Source organism: Melanostigma gelatinosum (assembly GCF_949748355.1).
Source record: "Melanostigma gelatinosum genome assembly, chromosome: 22".
Taxonomy (NCBI): domain Eukaryota; kingdom Metazoa; phylum Chordata; class Actinopteri; order Perciformes; family Zoarcidae; genus Melanostigma; species Melanostigma gelatinosum.
The window spans coordinates 10,690,658-10,709,939 of NC_136655.1; the positions used below are offsets into that span (position 1 = coordinate 10,690,658).

At 43.8% G+C, this 19,282-nt stretch overlaps 4 protein-coding genes across 5 annotated transcripts; 1 reads left to right on the forward strand and 3 right to left on the reverse strand.

The window, feature by feature from the left end:
* Positions 1 to 409: 409 nt before the first annotated feature.
* Positions 410 to 5,745, reverse strand: tmem209 (transmembrane protein 209). Of its 2 annotated transcripts, XM_079294774.1 has the most exons (15): positions 5,720 to 5,745; positions 5,192 to 5,353; positions 5,002 to 5,060; positions 4,725 to 4,856; positions 4,351 to 4,580; positions 4,032 to 4,236; positions 3,632 to 3,807; positions 3,425 to 3,496; positions 3,187 to 3,283; positions 2,900 to 3,025; positions 2,711 to 2,808; positions 2,135 to 2,249; positions 1,872 to 1,969; positions 1,451 to 1,524; positions 410 to 1,253 (listed from the first exon to the last, which is right to left on the reverse strand). In XM_079294774.1, the coding sequence occupies exons 2-15, from the start codon at positions 5,332 to 5,334 to the stop codon at positions 1,199 to 1,201; spliced, it is 1,680 nt and encodes a 559-aa protein (XP_079150900.1). In that variant the 5' UTR covers positions 5,335 to 5,353; positions 5,720 to 5,745; the 3' UTR covers positions 410 to 1,198. The 2 variants fall into 2 exon arrangements, with proteins under 2 accessions (XP_079150900.1, XP_079150901.1); XM_079294775.1 differs by lacking the exons at positions 5,002 to 5,060; positions 5,192 to 5,353.
* Positions 5,746 to 6,285: 540 nt separating this feature from the next.
* On the reverse strand, positions 6,286 to 12,391 carry prdm4 (PR domain containing 4). The gene is made up of 12 exons (XM_079294350.1): positions 12,364 to 12,391; positions 12,035 to 12,101; positions 11,745 to 11,860; positions 11,407 to 11,595; positions 10,376 to 11,146; positions 9,981 to 10,130; positions 9,604 to 9,722; positions 9,431 to 9,516; positions 9,130 to 9,257; positions 8,473 to 9,015; positions 7,962 to 8,130; positions 6,286 to 7,746 (listed from the first exon to the last, which is right to left on the reverse strand). The coding sequence occupies exons 3-12, from the start codon at positions 11,857 to 11,859 to the stop codon at positions 7,368 to 7,370; spliced, it is 2,649 nt and encodes an 882-aa protein (XP_079150476.1). The 5' UTR covers position 11,860; positions 12,035 to 12,101; positions 12,364 to 12,391; the 3' UTR covers positions 6,286 to 7,367.
* A 698-nt stretch (positions 12,392 to 13,089) lies between these two features.
* Positions 13,090 to 13,744, forward strand: LOC306796102 (achaete-scute homolog 4-like; the record flags this gene model as incomplete). Its single annotated transcript, XM_079294879.1, has 2 exons — positions 13,090 to 13,095; positions 13,172 to 13,744. 2 exons carry the CDS (start codon positions 13,090 to 13,092, stop codon positions 13,742 to 13,744), a joined length of 579 nt encoding a protein of 192 aa, XP_079151005.1.
* A 2,284-nt stretch (positions 13,745 to 16,028) lies between these two features.
* sapcd1 (suppressor APC domain containing 1) lies at positions 16,029 to 18,724 on the reverse strand. Its single transcript, XM_079294799.1, has 4 exons — positions 18,545 to 18,724; positions 16,680 to 16,850; positions 16,432 to 16,587; positions 16,029 to 16,193 (listed from the first exon to the last, which is right to left on the reverse strand). The coding sequence occupies exons 1-4, from the start codon at positions 18,641 to 18,643 to the stop codon at positions 16,113 to 16,115; spliced, it is 507 nt and encodes a 168-aa protein (XP_079150925.1). The 5' UTR covers positions 18,644 to 18,724; the 3' UTR covers positions 16,029 to 16,112.
* Between the last annotated feature and the right edge of the window lie 558 nt (positions 18,725 to 19,282).

Here is a 19,282-nt window from a genome sequence, read left to right on the forward strand (position 1 = left end):
AGTCTCTCAGGTTCACATGTGAGAATTAATAACACCAGGGTGCACATAATCACTCATATTACATTATGAAGGCATTTTCCAGCAAAAGTTTGTCCTAAGCAGATGCTGACACAAAACTATTTAATAATGTTGAAATTTGCCAGTCAGCATTGTTTTCCAGCTTCAAGTCTTTAACTTGACTTTGCTGCACAAGATACTGAATCACATATAATGATCTAGCGGTAGACATCATGCAGTATGTCAAGAGGAAAAAGGATCAGATGGTCAAAAAAAAAAGAAAAAAGAACTACATTGCCACCAAGTGGATGCCTACAATAGTCAAAAAATGCAATGAGGCAGAGGGAAATGAACATGCTCTTACAAGTTTCTTTTCAAAATCTCAATTTTATTTCCTGTAAGTCTTGTGACAAATGTAAAATGGCATTATTGAAAACGCGCAAACATGTGGAAGGTTTGAAATTGAACAAATGGCTGACACAAGACGTCAGGATAAATGGCTTTTGTAAAAGACGTTACATTCTCAGAGACTTTGGTGATTCAAAGGCTTTTCAATTGTTCTCCATCACGTATCAAAAGAATTAACACTATACATAGTTACGTGTTGCATTGTAGCCTAGTACCAGGGAAGCTTCACTAAAACAGAATACTTCAATACTTGAATATTTTGTGTATTGCTTTCACAAGTCCAATTTTTGTATGTGACTTCAAGCATGTCAGGAGCATCCCTACAACAGCAGGCCATCATTCAACTACAGGGAAGAAGAAAAACGGCATACCAGGCTACTGAAGCTGAAAAATCAAAAGTCAAGTCCGCACACACTGTGTTTGCATTCATGCTAAATGGCTCAGAGCCATTTACAATTCACTAGATAAATCTGAGGTATATTATTTACAAGGCTGCCAAGCTGGTATATTCTCAGATACAAAAATCAGAAAACCAAACAAATGTTAAAAAAATACAGCTCTGCAGTGCAACGTAAATGTGTCCTTAAAATTACGATACAGAATGTTACCCATGTGTACACTAAAATTGAGAAAATGTCCAAAAAAATGCATTTGTTGTCTTTCAAAGGGAGGTGCCACTTCTGCTCTGCCCCAGAAAGAGCCGTCCTTAAAATGAGGTGGTATTCCAACCAGTGTAGAAAGAAAATCCACTCGCAGCGTTTTGTTGCTTGGTAAATGATAATCATCATCATCATCAGTTCTCGAATATCCACAAGATGTTCACACCAGAGAGGCCAAGATTTACTCTCCTGTAGAAAAAATTAAAAAAAGAAATAATTATCCTACAAGCAAAGTCAAACCGATCATTTCAAACCAATATGCAATCTGTGCTTTGTTGTATGACCCTTGTGTTGAAAATTAATCAGTATTTCATTATACTCTAAAATGACATATGCAATACAAGCTAGCCGGTCTTTTACAGGACATTCGTAGCAGAAGTACTCACCCCAGCATCCCTGACTCCTTCGTCTTAATGACATAGAGGAACATTAGGATTGTGTGGAACAGGTTGTTCCTGCCCTGTAACAGAAATCAAGATGGGTTCATGTTCGGAAACTGCTGAATGCTGATAACCAGATTAATTTCTCAAATGTCTCGCGTGTTCAGATGTAATGACTTAAAATATCATGTCTCATTGTTAGAATGGAGTGAAACATTGCTCCCTCTTTTATTGTTATGTGCTTTGTATTTAAAATTGTTTGACAAGTTCAATCTTTAAGGGAGTTAGTAAAGTTGATCTGATCATGTTTGATTTACAGTGCTACCCCAGGGATTCGATTTAAAGCCGGTAAGGGCAAAATAAGAGCACAAGCTGTTTTGTAAGATCCTGAAAATAGACGTCATTATTTAAAAAATGTTGCCGTCACCTTGGGTAAACTGTAGATATGTCCCTGGTAGATGAGCTGGTAGTCAGGGGGAGTTATGCTGCTTTGGTGGATGCAGAAGAGGCTCTCCTTCGTAGCATCTATGAGAGTGAACACAAAAAGAGACAACAGTTGAACCAGCACGAAGAAGTAACGACAGAAACTAGATGCTGTGTTTCCAGACTGAGAAGAATACAGTGAAAATCACAAGCATTTCATTTTTGTCCTTCCTGTTTACCAGTTTGTGTGTGTGTGTGTCCACTCACCAGGTTTGTCTGGAATGTGGCTGAAGTGCTGAGAAGTGAAAGTCTTCCCGTCTGGGTACTTTGGGTGTGGAGGCAGTCTGGTGTCCAAGTATGTACAAAACATGTGCATGAGGATCTAGAGGGACAAACAAAACATTAAGCAGAGGTATTTGGCCGGTGATCCCCCATTGATGAGGAAAGCGCCCCCCAGAGTGCTAGTGCGTCACGTCTGCAGCACAGATCCTGTAGGTAAAAGATTCAAAGAAGGCTGCGACAAATGTCCTGCTCTTACTGTTAAGCAGTCTGTAAACGGACACATTTGCATGTATTTGAAAAGTCAAACAAGTTGTCACACTAACTAGTCCCAGCCTGTGCAGCCTGCTCTCTTACTGACATTTGTAATACGATCCGTCTAATCCCTAAAAGTTTGTGGACGAGAACAATGAAAACGCTTTTGATGACGAGGTCGAACATCATCAAACTTGTGATGTGTATGTTTCACAATTTGCTGACATGTTAAGGACCAATTATTAATCGATTACTCAAGCTATATCTGGCTGTACTGCAAGCTTGGTGTGTTTATGTGTGTCGACTCACTGCACAGTCAGTGGGGAGGTCCGTGTCCCACTTCCTGTTCTTCAGATCCCCACCACCATTCCAGCGAAAGGAGCTCATGCAGCCGCTGTGGGCCAGCTCTGACAGGATAGAATATAGGAAGCACATGAAAAACATACGCGTATGACAAATAAAAAATGTCTTCCCTCATCGCATTATTGCTGAACCTACCCTTAACGCGATCCGCTAGATACTCCTGGTTGGGAGTGATGTCCAGATACTGAACAATAGAGTTTATAGTGGGGATGGATGAGGCTTTCATCACCGCTGCCTGTTTTAGGCTGCTTATGCTGGCCTCTGGTGGACGACAGAGTGAAAATAAGCTAGACTCAAAAACCAATAGAAGAATACACAGAAATCACAGTAACGACTGAAGCAATTTCCATATTACAGAACAGGGTTTTTTCATTCAAATTAAAATGTATGTTATACAGTTCCCAAAACTGCAGACGGTTTACCTCCTATCTGGAGCTCAGGGCAGCCCATCCTCCTGAGCTGGCTGTTGACAGAGTCTGTTTCCTTGACCAGAGGGACCAAGATGGTGTCACTGATCCACTGGAAAAAAAGACAAAAAAATATTTATTTTCTTACTCAAATCAAGTGTAGATGGAAGGTTTGTAACAAAAATCACACATGAAATTTACATAAAACTTTTCTTTACGTTATGTAATGCTGCAAATATGTTTGAGTGCTCACATTTCTAAGCTTGGCCGTCCAGCTATCAATGCGGTCCACTACAGGACGGCTGGTGGTGATTCTGGCCCACACCTACATAACAGGAAGAGAAAAGTACATCATTTCATGGCAATCATACATTACACACCGACAGACTGGCGTGTCTCAATTTGAAAATCATAATTATTTTATTTATTTGGGCTGCAAAACCAATGGTAGTTTACAGACCTCCTCTGCAGCCTGTTTGGAGCCCAGGTCCGTCTCATCCTTGTGGGCAGACGGGGCCAGAGAGCGGCAGGCCGGCTGGTACAGGAACTTCCTCAGGCTCTGGGCGTAATCTCCCACCGAGCGGTTGTAGTTCCAAAATGTTGGGCCGTGGCTCGGAGACACAGACTCTGGACTCCCTATATAGTGAGCATCATATCATTCCATGATCACATACATCACCATGTTTTTCCACATTTACTAAGACTGAGATAATAATTACTCATCATCTGATGAATTAACGGGCCAAAGCTTGTAAAAACAAACTCTTGTGTCTTTATCTGTCTGTCTCACTTAGTGACTCTGGAGTGTCCTGCTCTGTTTATATTAAGAATGGACTTTCTAAGGCACTTGCATACTGTACCTAACTGACTGCGGTGACTCCTCTCCTCCTCCGTGCGGAGGAACCTCTCCAGGCTTTTCAGATCCTCCATGTAGTCCTCCTTGCTTCCAGGGGAGTTAAACACAGAGGGGGATGTGCGATATCGAGCTCTCAAGCTGGAGCCTTCTGCTGGTCCAATGCTGCTGGGGTAGGGAGAGGAGCCAGAGGAGGAACTGTAGTTCAACACCTGAGAAAAAGGAAGAAAGTAATGCTCTCAATGTGAAGAGGGAGAAATTCATCAATTACATTGACGCACTACATATCTCCAGGCTAGGACAGACAACTGATGTAATAGACATACCTTTCCGAAGGACACTGAAGGGGAAAAGGGCCCCCCTGCACTGTTTGGGGTGGATGGGCTTCCGAGAGGAGGGCTGTAACCGGCTACACAGCTGGGGGAGAACTTAGGGCTGGTGGAGGCTGACCGTGAGGGACTGAAACTCAGCACGCTTTGGCCCTGCAGCGGAGACGACTGGGCCGGGGCTGGGGTCTCTTTTTTTTCTGGTTTCTGTGGCGGAGAGACATGAATACCTGCAACGGGACAGACAATAACCATCATATTTGTCCCGCACTCAAAAACTAATAACCAAGGTGTGTTAACATAAATCTAATAAGAGATTTAACAAAAGGAGTGAAAAATACAAATTCTGCAGGCAACAAAATCCAGAGCATTACTTGTGTTCCTCAGACCCAGTAGGTGATGCTGCTCCGGGGATACAGCAATGGTGGAGGGGGCCATTGTGTATTTGAAATATTTCCAGAAGTCAAAAAGGGCATTGAGGCTAAATAGAGAGGCTAGCACCAGTTCTGTAAACAAGGAGAGCGGAGAAGGACAAACTCAGCATACAGGGGCTTACAACAATGCCAAGCAAAGTGTAACACAACAACATTTTATTACTTTTTAGCTCAAACAGAAAGCCCTTTGGTAAATGAGAGAGTAGTGGGACCTCACCGATGTACCAGATAGGCCAGTACGTGATGTTGTAGTAATGACTCAGCAATTTCCCTGACCTAACAAAACAAAAAGGTGAAAAAGACACGCCTATCATTTCACCGTGCAATGGAAGAGATGGGAGATGGTGGGACGCTGTATCAATGCAATGGTTGCGAGACATCACATTATTGAACTTCGATCAACTTACATTTCAGTGTAAAGCATGCCAGCTAGAGACACGTTGAGAACAGCCCAGGCCAGGACAACCTGACGAGCCTGTTCCTCCCTCCTCATCCTCAGCGCCCTGTCTATCATACTGGGCATCCCGTCCTTCGATGGGGTCAACATCATTTAATCTGTTCTGTTCAAGCTGAGACAAGGAGCAGTGAAAAACACTGTGAGACAAAGCGAGCATGCAGTGAGCTACGTTCAAGAGATTAAAAAGCAAATCCCAAAAAGTTACTACTAATACGTAGCGTGTGTTACAGAGCAAATCACTATAATTTAGACAGACATCTAATAACACTATGTGACATGACAACTCTGCGTGACTCACGGCTACAAGAGCAGTTAGCCGACCTGCTAGCTAAACGGTAAGCTAAAGTTAGCTAGCTCACATTTAAACAATACAAACATTGCGGGGGAAGTATGGTTTCCGTGTAAATTTCAACAACCAAAAATACAGAATTGTATACCCAAAGTGAAACAACCAGTAGAAAATGTAAATAATTCATACCACGCTACAGTGAATGACAACTGCGGCGCCGCATATTTTGTAATTTAACCGGAAGTTGACTCTCGTGCTTCCGGTCGCATCAGTAGCACGCTTAGTCGTGCAAACTCTGCAAAGCCGCAACATTTTTACAATTACTTAATTGATTAAAAATATAAAGAAGAAAGCTAAATGGAATACACCCACGACAGAGTAGAAGAATCAGGGACATTATTTCCTTTCGCGTTGTCTCATAATAATACCGACAGTTGTGCATAGAAAGTACATCTTTGAAATGTAGCTAATTTTTCCTCAGTAACTTTACTTGAGCAAACCATTTTTTTCTCCATTTCTTCAATGATCATGGTCTGCTTTTTGTCATGAAAACATCGAAGTGAGACGGCCAGGTGGGGGCGCTACCTCTCTATTTCGTCCATATGGTTTTGCTCTGAATGAGCATGTGTTGATCGATGACCTACAGTCCATGATCACTAAGGTTAAAAACCAATATAGACGCAAGAAAATGATGTAGTCATCTATGTGGGAATGCATGCTTACAACTCTATCATGTACATAAGTCAACAAGAAACAGCTGTAAATGTTCATTTAATAAAACATTTTGCAACACATAGGATGGAGCTACAACATAAATAATATAATTATAACATTAGGTCAACATTCACACACATATCACAACAATGCCCAGGTTCCTGTTTTAAAGAGGCTCACTTCCATTCACAAGATAAAAAATCCTGGTTTTAATAAATAAAGAATGGCCAAGGCCATTAAGCAATTACATATCCAGACTATGCAAGAATATGGCATCATCAATTGTAATTGATATTGTTGTGCAACTACAAACATATCAACCATTCATTCCATGTTATTGAGTGAGACAAAAAAGAAATAGAATGAATTACAATGAATGAAAGTTAGCTTAATGAATCCCATCAACCACTATTACACAGGCCCGAGTTAAATAAAAAGAGTTTTGTAAAAATAGTCAGATCTTTGAGTTTTCTTACATGATAAAGATTATTTCACCAGCACCAATATGCTTGGGCGAGACTAAACATATATTGATTAAAAAATGTATGTAAAATGTGTATTAAAAAGTATTGCCTATGTACTCCAATAAACGCAGGGATAGGCATTACGCTCAGGTGCATTGTGATCCGGACAGCAGGCAAAGGCGGAGACCTAGGCGTGCCGACCCCTGGCATCGCAGACGTGGAACATGACCTCTCTGGCGTGGAAGGAACCGGAGCTGGAGGTGGAACGGTATCAACTAGATATAGTTGGGCTGACCTCCACGCATCGGGGCTGGACTTTAGTTCTTATCACAAGTGAGGTTAAAACGGAGCGTGAGATGGACAGGCGGTTCGGTGCGGAATCAGCAGTGATACGGGCGTTGCTCCGGAACCGTTGTAGTGAAAGCTCTCCGTTTACCGGTCCATCTACCTTCCCACACTCACCGATGATCAAGAGCTTTGGGTAGCTAATGACCGAAAGAATGACATCGACATGACAAGATAATGGAATGGATTAAACGTAAGATGTTGCAGATGAAATTTGACAAAGTAACTTGATAATTGGCAAAAAACTAGAGATAAACATGATTAGTGAAGTAAAGCATATAAATAAACAAGACATCTCAAAAGGCACAGTGTTGTCAATGAGGGGGTGACGGAGACTTTTCAGAGTCATATCCTCCAACATCTAAACCACAGTCTTCATTGCTGGCTGAGTCTACAAGTCTCTCTCCCCCTCTTCCCCGACCATCATCATCATCCTCCTCCTCCTCCTCTTCCTCCTCTTCCTCCTCCTCCTCTTCTTCCTCATCTAATTCCTGCTCCTTGCGAGACGCTCTTTCCGCCTTGGGCCCTTTGCATATCTTGAGGTGACGGGTGAGGTGGTATTTGGTGAGGAAAGCTTTGTGGCATTTCTCACAGACAAAGTCTCTTCGGCCCTCGTGAGAGTTCATGTGCTTCTTCAGGTGGTTGGTCTTGAGGAATTGTTTGTTGCACTTCGGGCACTCTATGCGGCGCTCACTGTGGTGGAAAAGGGAAACAGCAGAAAGAGAATGCACGCGTTATATAACCGTTATTTTATTAGGTAATCTCAATGATATCAAGATCTCTTTGGCAAGAAAAGACCAGAGTACAGAAAGAAAAACAAACAGACCACAATCTTTAGGCCTGCCAACTCATATAACAACTGCTTAATTCTACAGCTTTATCGAGAATGCAATAAATAAGTTACATACTGTGTGTGGGAGAACATGTGTTGTGTCAGGTCATGTTTCCTGATGAATGCTCGGTCACAGAGGTCACACTTGAGCTTCTCTGCACCGGTGTGGATGAGCATATGCGATGCCACATGGGATTTCTGGGTAAACAACTTCTCGCAAACTGTGCATCTGTAGTTCTTCTGACCTGTCGGAGAGAAGAAAAAAAAAAAGAAGCGTTTCAGAGGTTTCAAATGTTTTAAAGCACTTTTCCACTTTCCTGTATCGAGCTATTCAAAAGTGTTGAAGGGCGCTGGGAATTAGCTGTTAATTGGTTATTTTCTTTTGAAGTGCATTCACTCTCTTGTCAGACACGTCTTTCCTAGAAAAAAACGAATACACACATAGTTGAGTGCAATCATGAATTTATATAAGTGACTTCTCATAATTGGCCTTCTGGGACAACACAGGGTTTATAGTATGACAGCTGACAAGACAGATGTTGCCAAAAAATCAAACCTGTTTCCACTTCAATTATCCGTGTACACACCTGTGTGAATCTTGAGGTGCATCCTGAGGTTGCTGGGATCGCTGAAGGCCTTACTGCAGTATTCACACTTGTGAGGTTTCATCCCCACGTGCCCCATGAAGTGCACGTTGAGCTTTGTGGATGTGAGAAAAGCCCGGGAACACATGCTGCATTTGAATTTCCTCTCCCGTACATGACCCTGACCTTTCGCTCTGGAGGTAACATTATTAGAGTTTCTATTCCTGCTGGCCCTGATGCTGTTGTTTTCACTGTTTGTTTGTCCTGCAGCGTGGGTGTGGCAGGGCCATGGGGAAGAGGAGGAGCTCGAGGTCCCATTGGTCAGCTTCTCTTCCCGGTGAGTGTGTTGCTGTGGTTGTTGCTCTTGCTGCTGCTGTGGTTGTTGCTGTTGCTGAGAGTGGTCCTGCTGCGACGGGCTGTGGCTGTGTGGAGGTTGGTTATGGCTGTGGTTGCTGTTATGGCTGTCAAGATGAGACTTGAGCTCAGAGAAAGAAGAGTACTCTTTGCCACAATGGCAGATCTGGCCCTCGGGGACCTGCGGGACACCTGTGAAGACGTGAAAGATGGTGGAATGGTCAACATCAATCAATGGATAACAAGTGGATCGGTGTGGCTTCTTTCAAATCAAGAGTATACATGTTTAGTCATCTGATGTCTCACCCATCAGCCTGCAGTAGTCTCTGCTGTAATAGAAGAGCAGCTGCTGGTCCGGGTGGATCTCTGTGGTTGTGCAGAAGAACAGTTTACCGTTGGCGGGGTACGCCACCAGGTTCGGTTCCTCACGAGTTCTAAACACACACACACACACACACACACATAAACACAGCAAACAGGACATTTTATTAACCCGTCGGCTAGACTGAAACATGGCAAAAGCGACAATGCTGATCACAAGCACTGACAATTTGGGTGGAGAAAACTGAAGGGCACATCTTTATCCTACTCCAGCTCTGTGTCATACCTGGCTTTGTGGACAAACATCATCCAGTTGCACTCGTTCTCATCCGTTGTCACAATGTAGAATTCCAGCACATTGTTGTGGTACATCTGAAATAAATAACTGGGTTAATCTACTTATAATGGCTTCGGACTGACTGTGACAACCCCTGGTCCAACTAAAATCACTGCACTGACCTTCCATATTTGTGGTGCGTCCTTTTCTGGCCAATCAGAGAGGTCCACGTTGCGACAGTGCTGGCCCACCATTGGTCCAAAGCAGGTCCTTGGAGGAATGACATCCCGTGCAAAAACTCCTGAGGGGGGTGGGGGCGGGGCAAAGACAGTTTGTCAGTCATCTAATTGATGGTCTGCTAAATGTTTATTTGTGGACCTATGTACAGCCTTTAAAAAAAAGAAGTATATAAATAATAAATTCTAATAATGCTTTTACTTTGCACTTGAACTGGCAGATACAAAACTTTGCACAATGTTAAGGAGGTTCTACATAAAATGCAAGATTTCATGCGTTTTTGAATTCCATCTAGGAATCGTTAGCGGGTTTATCCTCTTACCAAGCGGTTCGTCAGCTACTGAGATGCGCAGGCACAGTTGACGCGGCAGAGAGAGGCGAGCCCGGCTTTGGATCGGCGTGTCAGGGATGAAGGTGACTGGGCCGTGCTCTGGGCAGTCTGAGGTATACGAGCGCTCACACAGTGTGCACCCTGGAAGACAATAAAAGCACTAAGGTTGCTTCAGGTGAGAGTCACTAATATACTTACTACAAAGTCAAGTGCTTAATATACACAGTGCTCATTTCACTTCAATGACTATGATTTTTACAATTACTTGTTATTTAAATGACATATTTCCTCCTAGCTGTATATGATTCCTAGTACCGTTTTATTTTCTTTAATCCATTGATGCAGTTTTTTAACCTCTGAAGAAACAATTACAAATACACACTCACAGATGGTGTAGGCAGTGACCATGTTCTCCTTGTTGGAGGTAGAATCCTCTAGCTGCAGGGTGGAGTTGACCAGCACCAGGTTGTTTTCTGGCCCCAGCGACACCTCTGCAGTGATGGGGGACACATTCACTGCGTCCAGTCCCATCCCAGAGTGCCCATGGAGCGACACTGGCTCCAGTTGGCCCTGGCCGGCCATGGAGCCAGTGAGCACCACACTGACAACGGCCGAGTTCAACTCCCCATTTGAGTGGAGCTGCTCCACGAGTCCTCCTGCTCCTCCTCCCACCGTGTTCCCCACTCGGCCCCCCATGTGATCCTGCTCCATCACCACCGGTAGTTCCAGAACAGGGGGTCCATGGAGGGGCATCACCCCACCAGATGAGTCCACCCCAGTCAATCCCTCATGCGGCTGAGGCTGCCTTCCCCCTCCGAGCTGCTGCTGGGTGTCAGACACCACCACCACCCCGACTCCATCCATGGTGGCCAGTTCCTCTCCCATCCGGTCAGGGGACATGGGGCTGCTGACACGCGACTCCATGGCCAATCCTGTAGAGTCCAGCTCATGAGCACCAGTCTGGTGGAGGTCTCCCTGGCCGTTCACCTGTCTGGAGTCCATGGGCACCAGGCCCTGCTCCAGTGGGCCTCCAGGGCCACTGTAGGGATCAAGACCCGAGGGATTGTTGCTGGCCACCGACAGGGTCCCATCCATGTTAAGGCTGCTAGGGTGGATGTATTGAGGGGGTGGACGGTCTGCCAGATAGGACAGGATACCTACAGCAGGGAAGAAAGAGGGAGCATGATCAGCGCTGAAACAAAAAATTCTAACTGAATGTACTGAGCAGAATGCATGATTTATTCACTAACTTAAATATGTTGAGTAAAATAGCAACCGGAGGATGGCTACCCTTCAAATTATAGCATCCGGGATAAAACCCATTCAAACAATCATCCGCACAAGAATCTGTCTGACTGCTTTGAGAACGTCAACACAGACAGATGAGGTGTATACCTCACACAAAAAGAGAACCCACCTGGCAGTATGTGTCGGAAGTAGCTGCTCTCCAGGTGAGGGTATGGAGGTGGTGGCAAAGAGTAGTTCCTCTCTGGCAGGCCGCACATCACTCCTCTGTCACTCAGCGGACCCATGGGGAGCATCAGCGAGAGGGCAGAGGGAAGGGAGCCCAGGGAGGGACCCAGGCTGGGGATGGCCACTGACATGCCTGAACCATAACAAAGAGTCAAGAGGAAATAATAAACCGAGATTAAATTGAGTGATGCTTGATTTCTCAACAGTTGGTTTAGTGTGTTAGATCTACTGTATTGTGGCCAGCTGGAGCAAACAGGCCTTTCCGGTAGTGTCTTTCAATACCTGGAGTGGGAATGGGGTTGTGTGTCGGGGAGGTGGGCAGACCCAGGTGGCTGGCACTCACTGAGGGCACATTGAGCTGGTCCATGCCCACAGGACTCAGGTTCATGTCGTTCATCCTAGAGTTAAACCCAGACATCCAAATAATGAGCTGATGGCTTAAGTTTCCGGCTGTTATTTAGACACAGTTAGAAATACTGAGACATATAGCGTGTATCGCCTGTATGACACACTCATACAAAGACACACAGGCGATGCACTGTGCAGTGTGAGCTACGTTAGCTTCACGTTACCTGAATTCAACAACCGATGCCCGTCCGAAACCATGTACTGTTGAATTGGGCTTTCATATGTCTCTCCCTGTAGAATAAAAACAGCGGGTGTGATTACAACTCAACTTAAAACGACATGCCAATCAGGAATATCATAGAAATGTTATTTAAATAGCTTAATAACGTTAGCCTGGCTAACTTGCATCTAAATACGTCGTCAAAACAGAGAATTAACTGCTGTGTTTCAGTTTGATAGAAGTAACGAAATACCTGTCACGACAGAGCGTGACGCTTCATTGCAAACATACTGACTATGTAGAAAGGAAGGTGCCTTGAAAACAACAACATACCAGCACAATGCCTCCCTGAACGGGGCCATGACAGTTTAACTGCACGTTGTGCGCATGCGCTGTAGGAATAGAGTCAGTTCTTCTGTCCTCCAATCTCCACATTCACAAAAAAAAGAGGCGGAGCATCAGGGGGCCGGGAAGTCATCTGTGGCCTAAATAAAAAATAAAAGTCTTCTTTTTCTGTTTTAAGTCATGATGCTTGCGCTGTTTTGGACTGTTTTAAAAGACTGCCTACACTTTTTACAGAGTTTATTGTTTGACTGACTGTGACGCTATTGAATGATAATTTCATCATTCTTTCAAATCACAAATGTATGCATCCGAGATAAACTGATAGTGAACTGGGATTAAAATGCAACATGACAATCTGTTGCATTTTGCCTACCATATGTTTTATTGATATATAGGCTGTTTTATAAATATTTACAATCAAAAAGTCAGTTATTTCAAGCCCGTATAGTTTGACTTACACCTTCATGATAAGCGTTGCTTCACAGTGTCAACAGAAGGAGGAACACGTTGTGTAAACAATTTTATCTTGATGAGAAAGTCATGGCTGCATCTCCGCCCCGGATCACACCCACCATACACCTACACCCTCAAAACCCCAACAAACAAGTTGTCAAACACAGACTGATCTCGATCAAGAAGTTCACTTATAAACGATCGCAAAAAAAGATTTACCGTAATCATAAAGTGGCGGTATTTACTTTCTGAAAAATCGAGATGACTGTGAGGAGACTGTATGGGTAAGTTGCATCGTTGGTGCAAAATTAATTGCATATATTTTGCAGCTGTTTAATCAAAGATTGTCTCCTTTTTTATTCGCAGGGAAATGTCTTATCACAGTAAGGAGTTAACGGAGCATATGCCATATGTCCCTCCACTGGCTCTCCACGGCTTCTCCATGGACAGCAGCGGAGCACACTACAAGGATGCGCTTCGACTTGGACTGCCCATCCACCTAGACGCTGCATACTTCGACCCTGTGCACGGCCAGAGGTCCCCCTACAGACGATTATCATATTTCCCCTTTCACGTGCCGCTCGGTGTGTATGATTATTCCTTTGAGCCTGCATTTATCCGGAAAAGGAACGAAAGGGAGCGACATCGAGTGCGCTGCGTAAACGAAGGTTACGCGCGGCTCAGGGAGAATCTCCCGCAGGAGTTTGAGGACAAACGGCTCAGCAAAGTGGAGACCCTCCGGGCGGCTATCGATTACATCAAACACCTGCAGAGCCTGCTGGACTTAAACGCGTCCGGGATGGAGACGCCACTTGGAGACGCGCGTAACCGTGCGCCGCTTCCGCACAGGACAGATTCCAACAGTGATGGAGAATCCAAAACTGGCCTCAACGACAGTGGGGTAATAGTTTACTAGCTCTAACTCTCTCGCTCCCTGTGATATGCTGTACATTAATTCAATTGTTCAGAAAGTAAAACATGCCTAATTGACACAATTTACACTGTCTGATTTTATTCCAAAGTCTGTATTGAACATAAACATCGTTTGTTTACATGTAAGGAGCCATGTGACAAACACCCATCAGAGAAAGCAGTTATGTTAAGATGGTTGTTAGACGCAAAATCACAATGAATGATATTGTGTTGCATCTGTTGATATAGTGGTGGTGTCTGTTATGTTGCATGTTTTATTACCGAGTGTGAGTTTGAAAAAACTTAATTGCTAAAAATTAAAAATTCAGCAATCAAAATCTTCACCATGTTATAAACCGATGAGGGAATAGTAACAAAAATATTATGACTATTTTGTGGGACATTTGACAAGTTGAGCACTTCATCTCGAGTATCAAAAGATGAATTCAGTGTAGGTCCATCCACTTTGAATTTTTCTAAACATTTGGTAATATTAACATGACAATTAACTGTAATGCGGCTATTTAATCATGTTATTAATGACAGCTGTGATTTCCTGCTATGACATAAATGTCTTCGATGAGCAAGGCTTATTCTGTCTGAAACTGATACTCTTGTGTCATGTTTTAGTTTGGGCCAAGTGAACATTGAATTACAGTAACACAGGCTTAACTGGCCCCTAAAGCACATAAATCAAAACACAAGTGTCTATTGAGAAGAGTTACCTGCAGCTTCAAAGACCACCTCGCTGCTGTACTATAAATCTCAGGAAATTATCTCCCCTAATAGCTTAAGGAATGCACTTATCAGGGAGACCTATTTGTGTGTTTATACTTCCCACCTCCGCTGACCTGCACGATTTTCAGAAATACCAAAACCACAAATATGGGGGGTAAACACACTGTTCTATCCAAGTAAAAGGGGTCTGGAGAGACCAGCAGAGTATGGAAGAATGGCATTGACAGCCACAAAGGCGTGACAAACCCATAACAAAAGGTGTTTGGCTGTGAATAAGACCCAATAATTAGCCAAGTGCTGGTACCCTGGGCTTGATGGTTCAGTGGCACTCTGAAGATAGAGAACATGAAGCTATTAAAATGACAGCATCCGCCATAATGGATGTTTTCTCCCCTGATGCACACAGGCTGATTCTAATCAGTTTCCATCCCTGATTCATTGCATTGCTATAGTTTACCGGAAAGGTTGTTGCTAATGCATGCATGTGATTTTAAACAGTCGACTTTTGAATGTATTTCCTCCTACATGATACATTTTGTGAATCTGTCACAACATGTACGACAAAACCTTGTTGTCGTAAACCAACACATTTTTACAAAATGAGCTTATACTGCATACCGTATGCAGGCACCACAGCTCAGACTAACACAGACAGGCAAAGGCACAGCGTCACCATGGACCTCGGAGTAAACATGTAGACAATAACTGCCAGTCAGACAGATTATATTTCTATATTAGGCCTGCAAATTGTGTCTTCTGTGTTCAAGGCAGCAGATTTGTGCAGGGCAGGAGAGGAAATACCTGCAAAGATGCACGATGACTGAGATAGATAAAGTTTGTCAGTTGAAGTAAGATCAGTGCAGGACCACCGGGAAAGGTTGCTGTGACATGTCGAGACAGAGAGCCCACATTGAGAGACGGAAACGGAACAGCAGGACACTCAATGGCGCAGGGTTGTCTCCAGTACACTTCAGCTTAAAATCTGGAAATTGTATTTCACTTTCAAAAAATAGTGTAAATTTTGAAACTCCGCATTGCCAATAGATGGCATGTTGATTGAAGTTTTGCATCATGTTGGTTACATTGAATTTGTGGTAAAAATCCAAAAGTATTTGTTATTTGAGGAAAAAATTGAAATGCAATAATCCAATTATATCAAAATACTCGAATGGGCAAAAAACAGGAAAAGTGTTCGTGCCGTGCTGTACAGTGGAAAACATTCAAATATTAATTCAAATTTGAAAATGTAAATGCAACGTAAATAATGTAAGCAATATTTAAGTCAAAATGAAAAAGATATTTTCCAACCATTTGAAAATGAAAAAGAAAACAGTATTTAACATTTATTTTTTACCTCCAGGATCATGAAACGCACACCACCACATGAGATATACCAGTATGCGAAAATGAAAATGGACGCAGCGCTTTTCTATAATAAAGTCAGTTATTCAACGCTTCAGCAAAACTGGTTTGTATTGAAAAGAACACATTGAAGCAAATGATCCTTTACTGCCATTTATTAATTAAATACATATTTACAAGTAGTGCAACGTAAGCAACTGTGTGACATGAAGTGAAATGTGCACCTCGTGTGTCTTCTATGTATATATACACACACACATGTGTGCTGGCAATCAATGGGCCTGCAGCTTTTCCACGAGTGCATCTTTTTCCAATTCTAACATGGATATCTGACGATTCTTGTCGCTCACCTCCTGTCAAAGGAAGAAAATATGGCCATATCATAGAAACGCCAACGGATGAATAAGTCAGGATTCATGAAAACAGCATCCCCTGCTTGTAAAGATCAATTAAAGGGGAAAATCCCCCCAAATATCAAAATAAATGAGTACCAAACAGGATTTTTTTAAAGAGTTTGAAGCCTTTTAAGGCTAATAGTAAATTAAATGACGTCCCCCTTCTTGAACATGAGACATTTTTTCTTCCCCCTACCTGAGTTAGTGCTGTGTTGTGCCACCGGAGGTCACTCACTGCCACCGCGTCATGCAAAGAAGGGTTGCTCCCGCTGGTGACATTGGGCTCACTCATCACAGAACCCAGAGAGCCATTCGCCCGCTGGATCCGAGACCTGAGGAGGCAAGACCGGGCCTGCAGAGATGCAGACAGGCGGGTGTTGAGGGACACCGTAAATGACAGTTCAGTAAAGCCTGTGAGGCCCTGACCCCAACCCTGCTTCGCACCTCTGCTGCGCCTCCCTGGCAGGAGCCGACCCCATTTTTGGTCTCGATGTTGCCCTGCCTGGCTCTGTTCTCCTCCAGCCGCTGGAGGTACCAGAGACGGGCCTTCTCCAGAACCTCCAGGCCGGAGCACAGAGCGTCCTTCTCCTTCTCTATGTCCTTCAGACGCTTAACCTGAGGTAGAGAAGAACACAGCTCAAACAGGTTCATGTGAGAAATTGTCCTTCATCATCCAGGAACAGGTTTGTGAGAGGATACCGACAACATGAATAGACGTTGGCGTGTCACATTCAGCCAGACCCCCCCCCCCCCCAGCCAGCTGACCTGAAGCAGCGTGATCGGCACAGCGCTGGCTGTTGTCTTCCAGAGGCCCCAAGGCTTTGTTTACATCAGCAGAGCAGCAGGAGGCCTTCAGTCCTATTGTCTGCCCTCGGCTGCATTACATGCACTTTAAATGGACTCACATTATGCGCTTTTCAAATGGAAACGGAGTCGTGTGGATACGGCCTAACAGTGCCACAACAAGCAGGGAATCATAACACAGGTCGGTGTGATCCGCCTCTGGACGAGGACAGGACGTCACAGTCAGAAGGATATTAGAAACTCATGACACTGTTGTATCACGAGTGAGAGATTCATCTTAGCTGCGTTTTCAGATGTGCTAAATAGTTCCCTTTTATTTAATATAAGATCTTATTTTACAACTGTGTTTCTGTAATAATAATCTCAAATCTATGACTGTTAGTTACATGACAACTCCTCTTGTAATAATAGATTCACAGTTATTGGAAAACTGGTTATATTGAGCCGTTAACAGGAAGCTGTGAGGGGCAGACCTGACATGTGGGAATGTGTCACTGGGATGACTGCATCCATGCAACCTTCAAAACAGTTCAGGACATGGAGCAAAGACAGAAAAACAGACTGGAAACAGAGATTCTACAAGTATTTAACTTAAACGTCCAGTATAAAAAAAAGCTAAATCCTATGATGTTTATATGAATAATACAGTTCATGATTACAGCAATGTTACAACCAAGTATATGTCTAAATACGCCATAGTGACCACTTCATTAGGTATACGCTGACACAATCGAATGCAATCCTATCCAAACTTCTACCATGTCTATAACGTTCAGTGCATTTTGTTTTTCTGACACTATTATAGAGGTGTATAACTATTATTGAGGTCAGGTCATTGGTTGTGTTGTGCTGGACTGCATTAAATCCAGAGATGTTTCTAATATGTTGAACCCCTCACGTTTGCAAATAAGAAAGACACAACATGAAACACACCTTTACACAATGCCTTTGAATACAACGGCGCCTTTAACTATGACTTCGATAAAGAGCTCGGAATTGAAATTCCAGATTTGAGACACCATGCATGTTCACATGCAGTACAGTGTATAAGCATAAATGCCTCAATTCAACTAAATCATTTGTTCCACATCACAGAGGAGTAAACGAGGTCATGTGTAATGTACCTTGGCCAAATGTACCAAACATGGTGACACTTTACCCAGACTGGAGAAGCAGTGAATGCTTAACTTTGAGTAATGAATCACAAGTCTTTTTAAACAGAAACTGTATAGTTAGTGTTTTAACCAACATGGCTCGGTACTACTACATTTTGTCAATTGTGCAGAAAACAGTGAGCTGAAAACTGGGAAACGAAACTGTGAGTAATGTGAGCATGCACGGCAGTTGATAAGAATCACGAAGGAGAATCACACTAATTACCCACGACAAAGACACCATGAGATGCAGCTGATTAGAAATCAATCACATGCAAGCTTCTACCACCCCCCTACACACACACACACACACACACTCAAGCTCCCTCCACACTCAAGCTCCCTCCTCACCCATAGGTAGAAGCGAAGTGCGTCCAGGCTGTAGAGGCCGGTCCTGAGCGGGATGATAACCACAGTGTAGGAGCCAGAGCCGGGGGGACGACAGGCCATGGAGAGGAGCTCAGTCACTGACAGCTATATGACTACTGCCCCATACAGCTGGCTGAATAACAAACAAAAAACCACAGCTGGCCACCGACCAGCTCACAATAATAGGCCTACAACAGAGAGAGAATGAGAGTGTGTGTGAGAGAGAGAGAGAGAGAGAGAGAGTAAGCAGGGGTGGGAGGAAAAAAAGCAGCAGGATACACAGGCACAGGCAGCGCGGTTCCCCCTGGGGCGAGGTAATGAAAAATTCCACATGTCACTGGTTAATCGACGTACAGTGACACGGAGTGAGCGATGGGGGTGGAAAGAAGGTGAAACTGGCCGCGCAGGATCCAAATAAAGCAGAAGCGACAACAATGAGTGGGAGGAAATATGAAAGGGGAGCTGCGGGTGGGAGATTTGAGAGGAGGATACAGGTGTGAGATCGGGCGTTTGCCAACTTGTGTGTTTTTGGCTGAAAAAAAACAGGCCTCAGTTTCACAGTGTCTGCTCAGGGGCAGGATTCACAAGGAATCATGTCATCCTCTAACTAGAGCGTGGAAACAGGACGTTCCTCTTATCGAATGAAAAGAGAGCGCGTGTGATTGTTCTTCTGCTCAGCTTCAGTTGAGCCCCAACACGTTCCCTGGAATGTGACCTAAC

Coding starts and splice junctions, on each gene's coding strand:
- tmem209 (XM_079294774.1), bottom strand. CDS start 5,334: ATGATGTTGACCCCATCGAAGGACGGGATGCCCAGTATGATAGACAGG. Junction 3,497..3,631: donor CCAAACAGGCTGCAGAGGAG/GTCTGTAAACTA, acceptor CCTGTTATGTAG/GTGTGGGCCAGAATCACCAC. Junction 2,809..2,899: donor TCTAGCGGATCGCGTTAAGG/GTAGGTTCAGCA, acceptor CTATCCTGTCAG/AGCTGGCCCACAGCGGCTGC.
- prdm4 (XM_079294350.1), bottom strand. CDS start 11,859: ATGAACGACATGAACCTGAGTCCTGTGGGCATGGACCAGCTCAATGTG. Junction 10,131..10,375: donor GGTCACTGCCTACACCATCT/GTGAGTGTGTAT, acceptor ATTGTCTTCCAG/GGTGCACACTGTGTGAGCGC. Junction 9,517..9,603: donor ACGCACCACAAATATGGAAG/GTCAGTGCAGTG, acceptor TATTTATTTCAG/ATGTACCACAACAATGTGCT.
- sapcd1 (XM_079294799.1), bottom strand. CDS start 18,643: ATGGCCTGTCGTCCCCCCGGCTCTGGCTCCTACACTGTGGTTATCATC. Junction 16,851..18,544: donor CACTTCGCTTCTACCTATGG/GTGAGGAGGGAG, acceptor TCTCTACCTCAG/GTTAAGCGTCTGAAGGACAT. Junction 16,194..16,431: donor ACAACACAGCACTAACTCAG/GTAGGGGGAAGA, acceptor TTCCTTTGACAG/GAGGTGAGCGACAAGAATCG.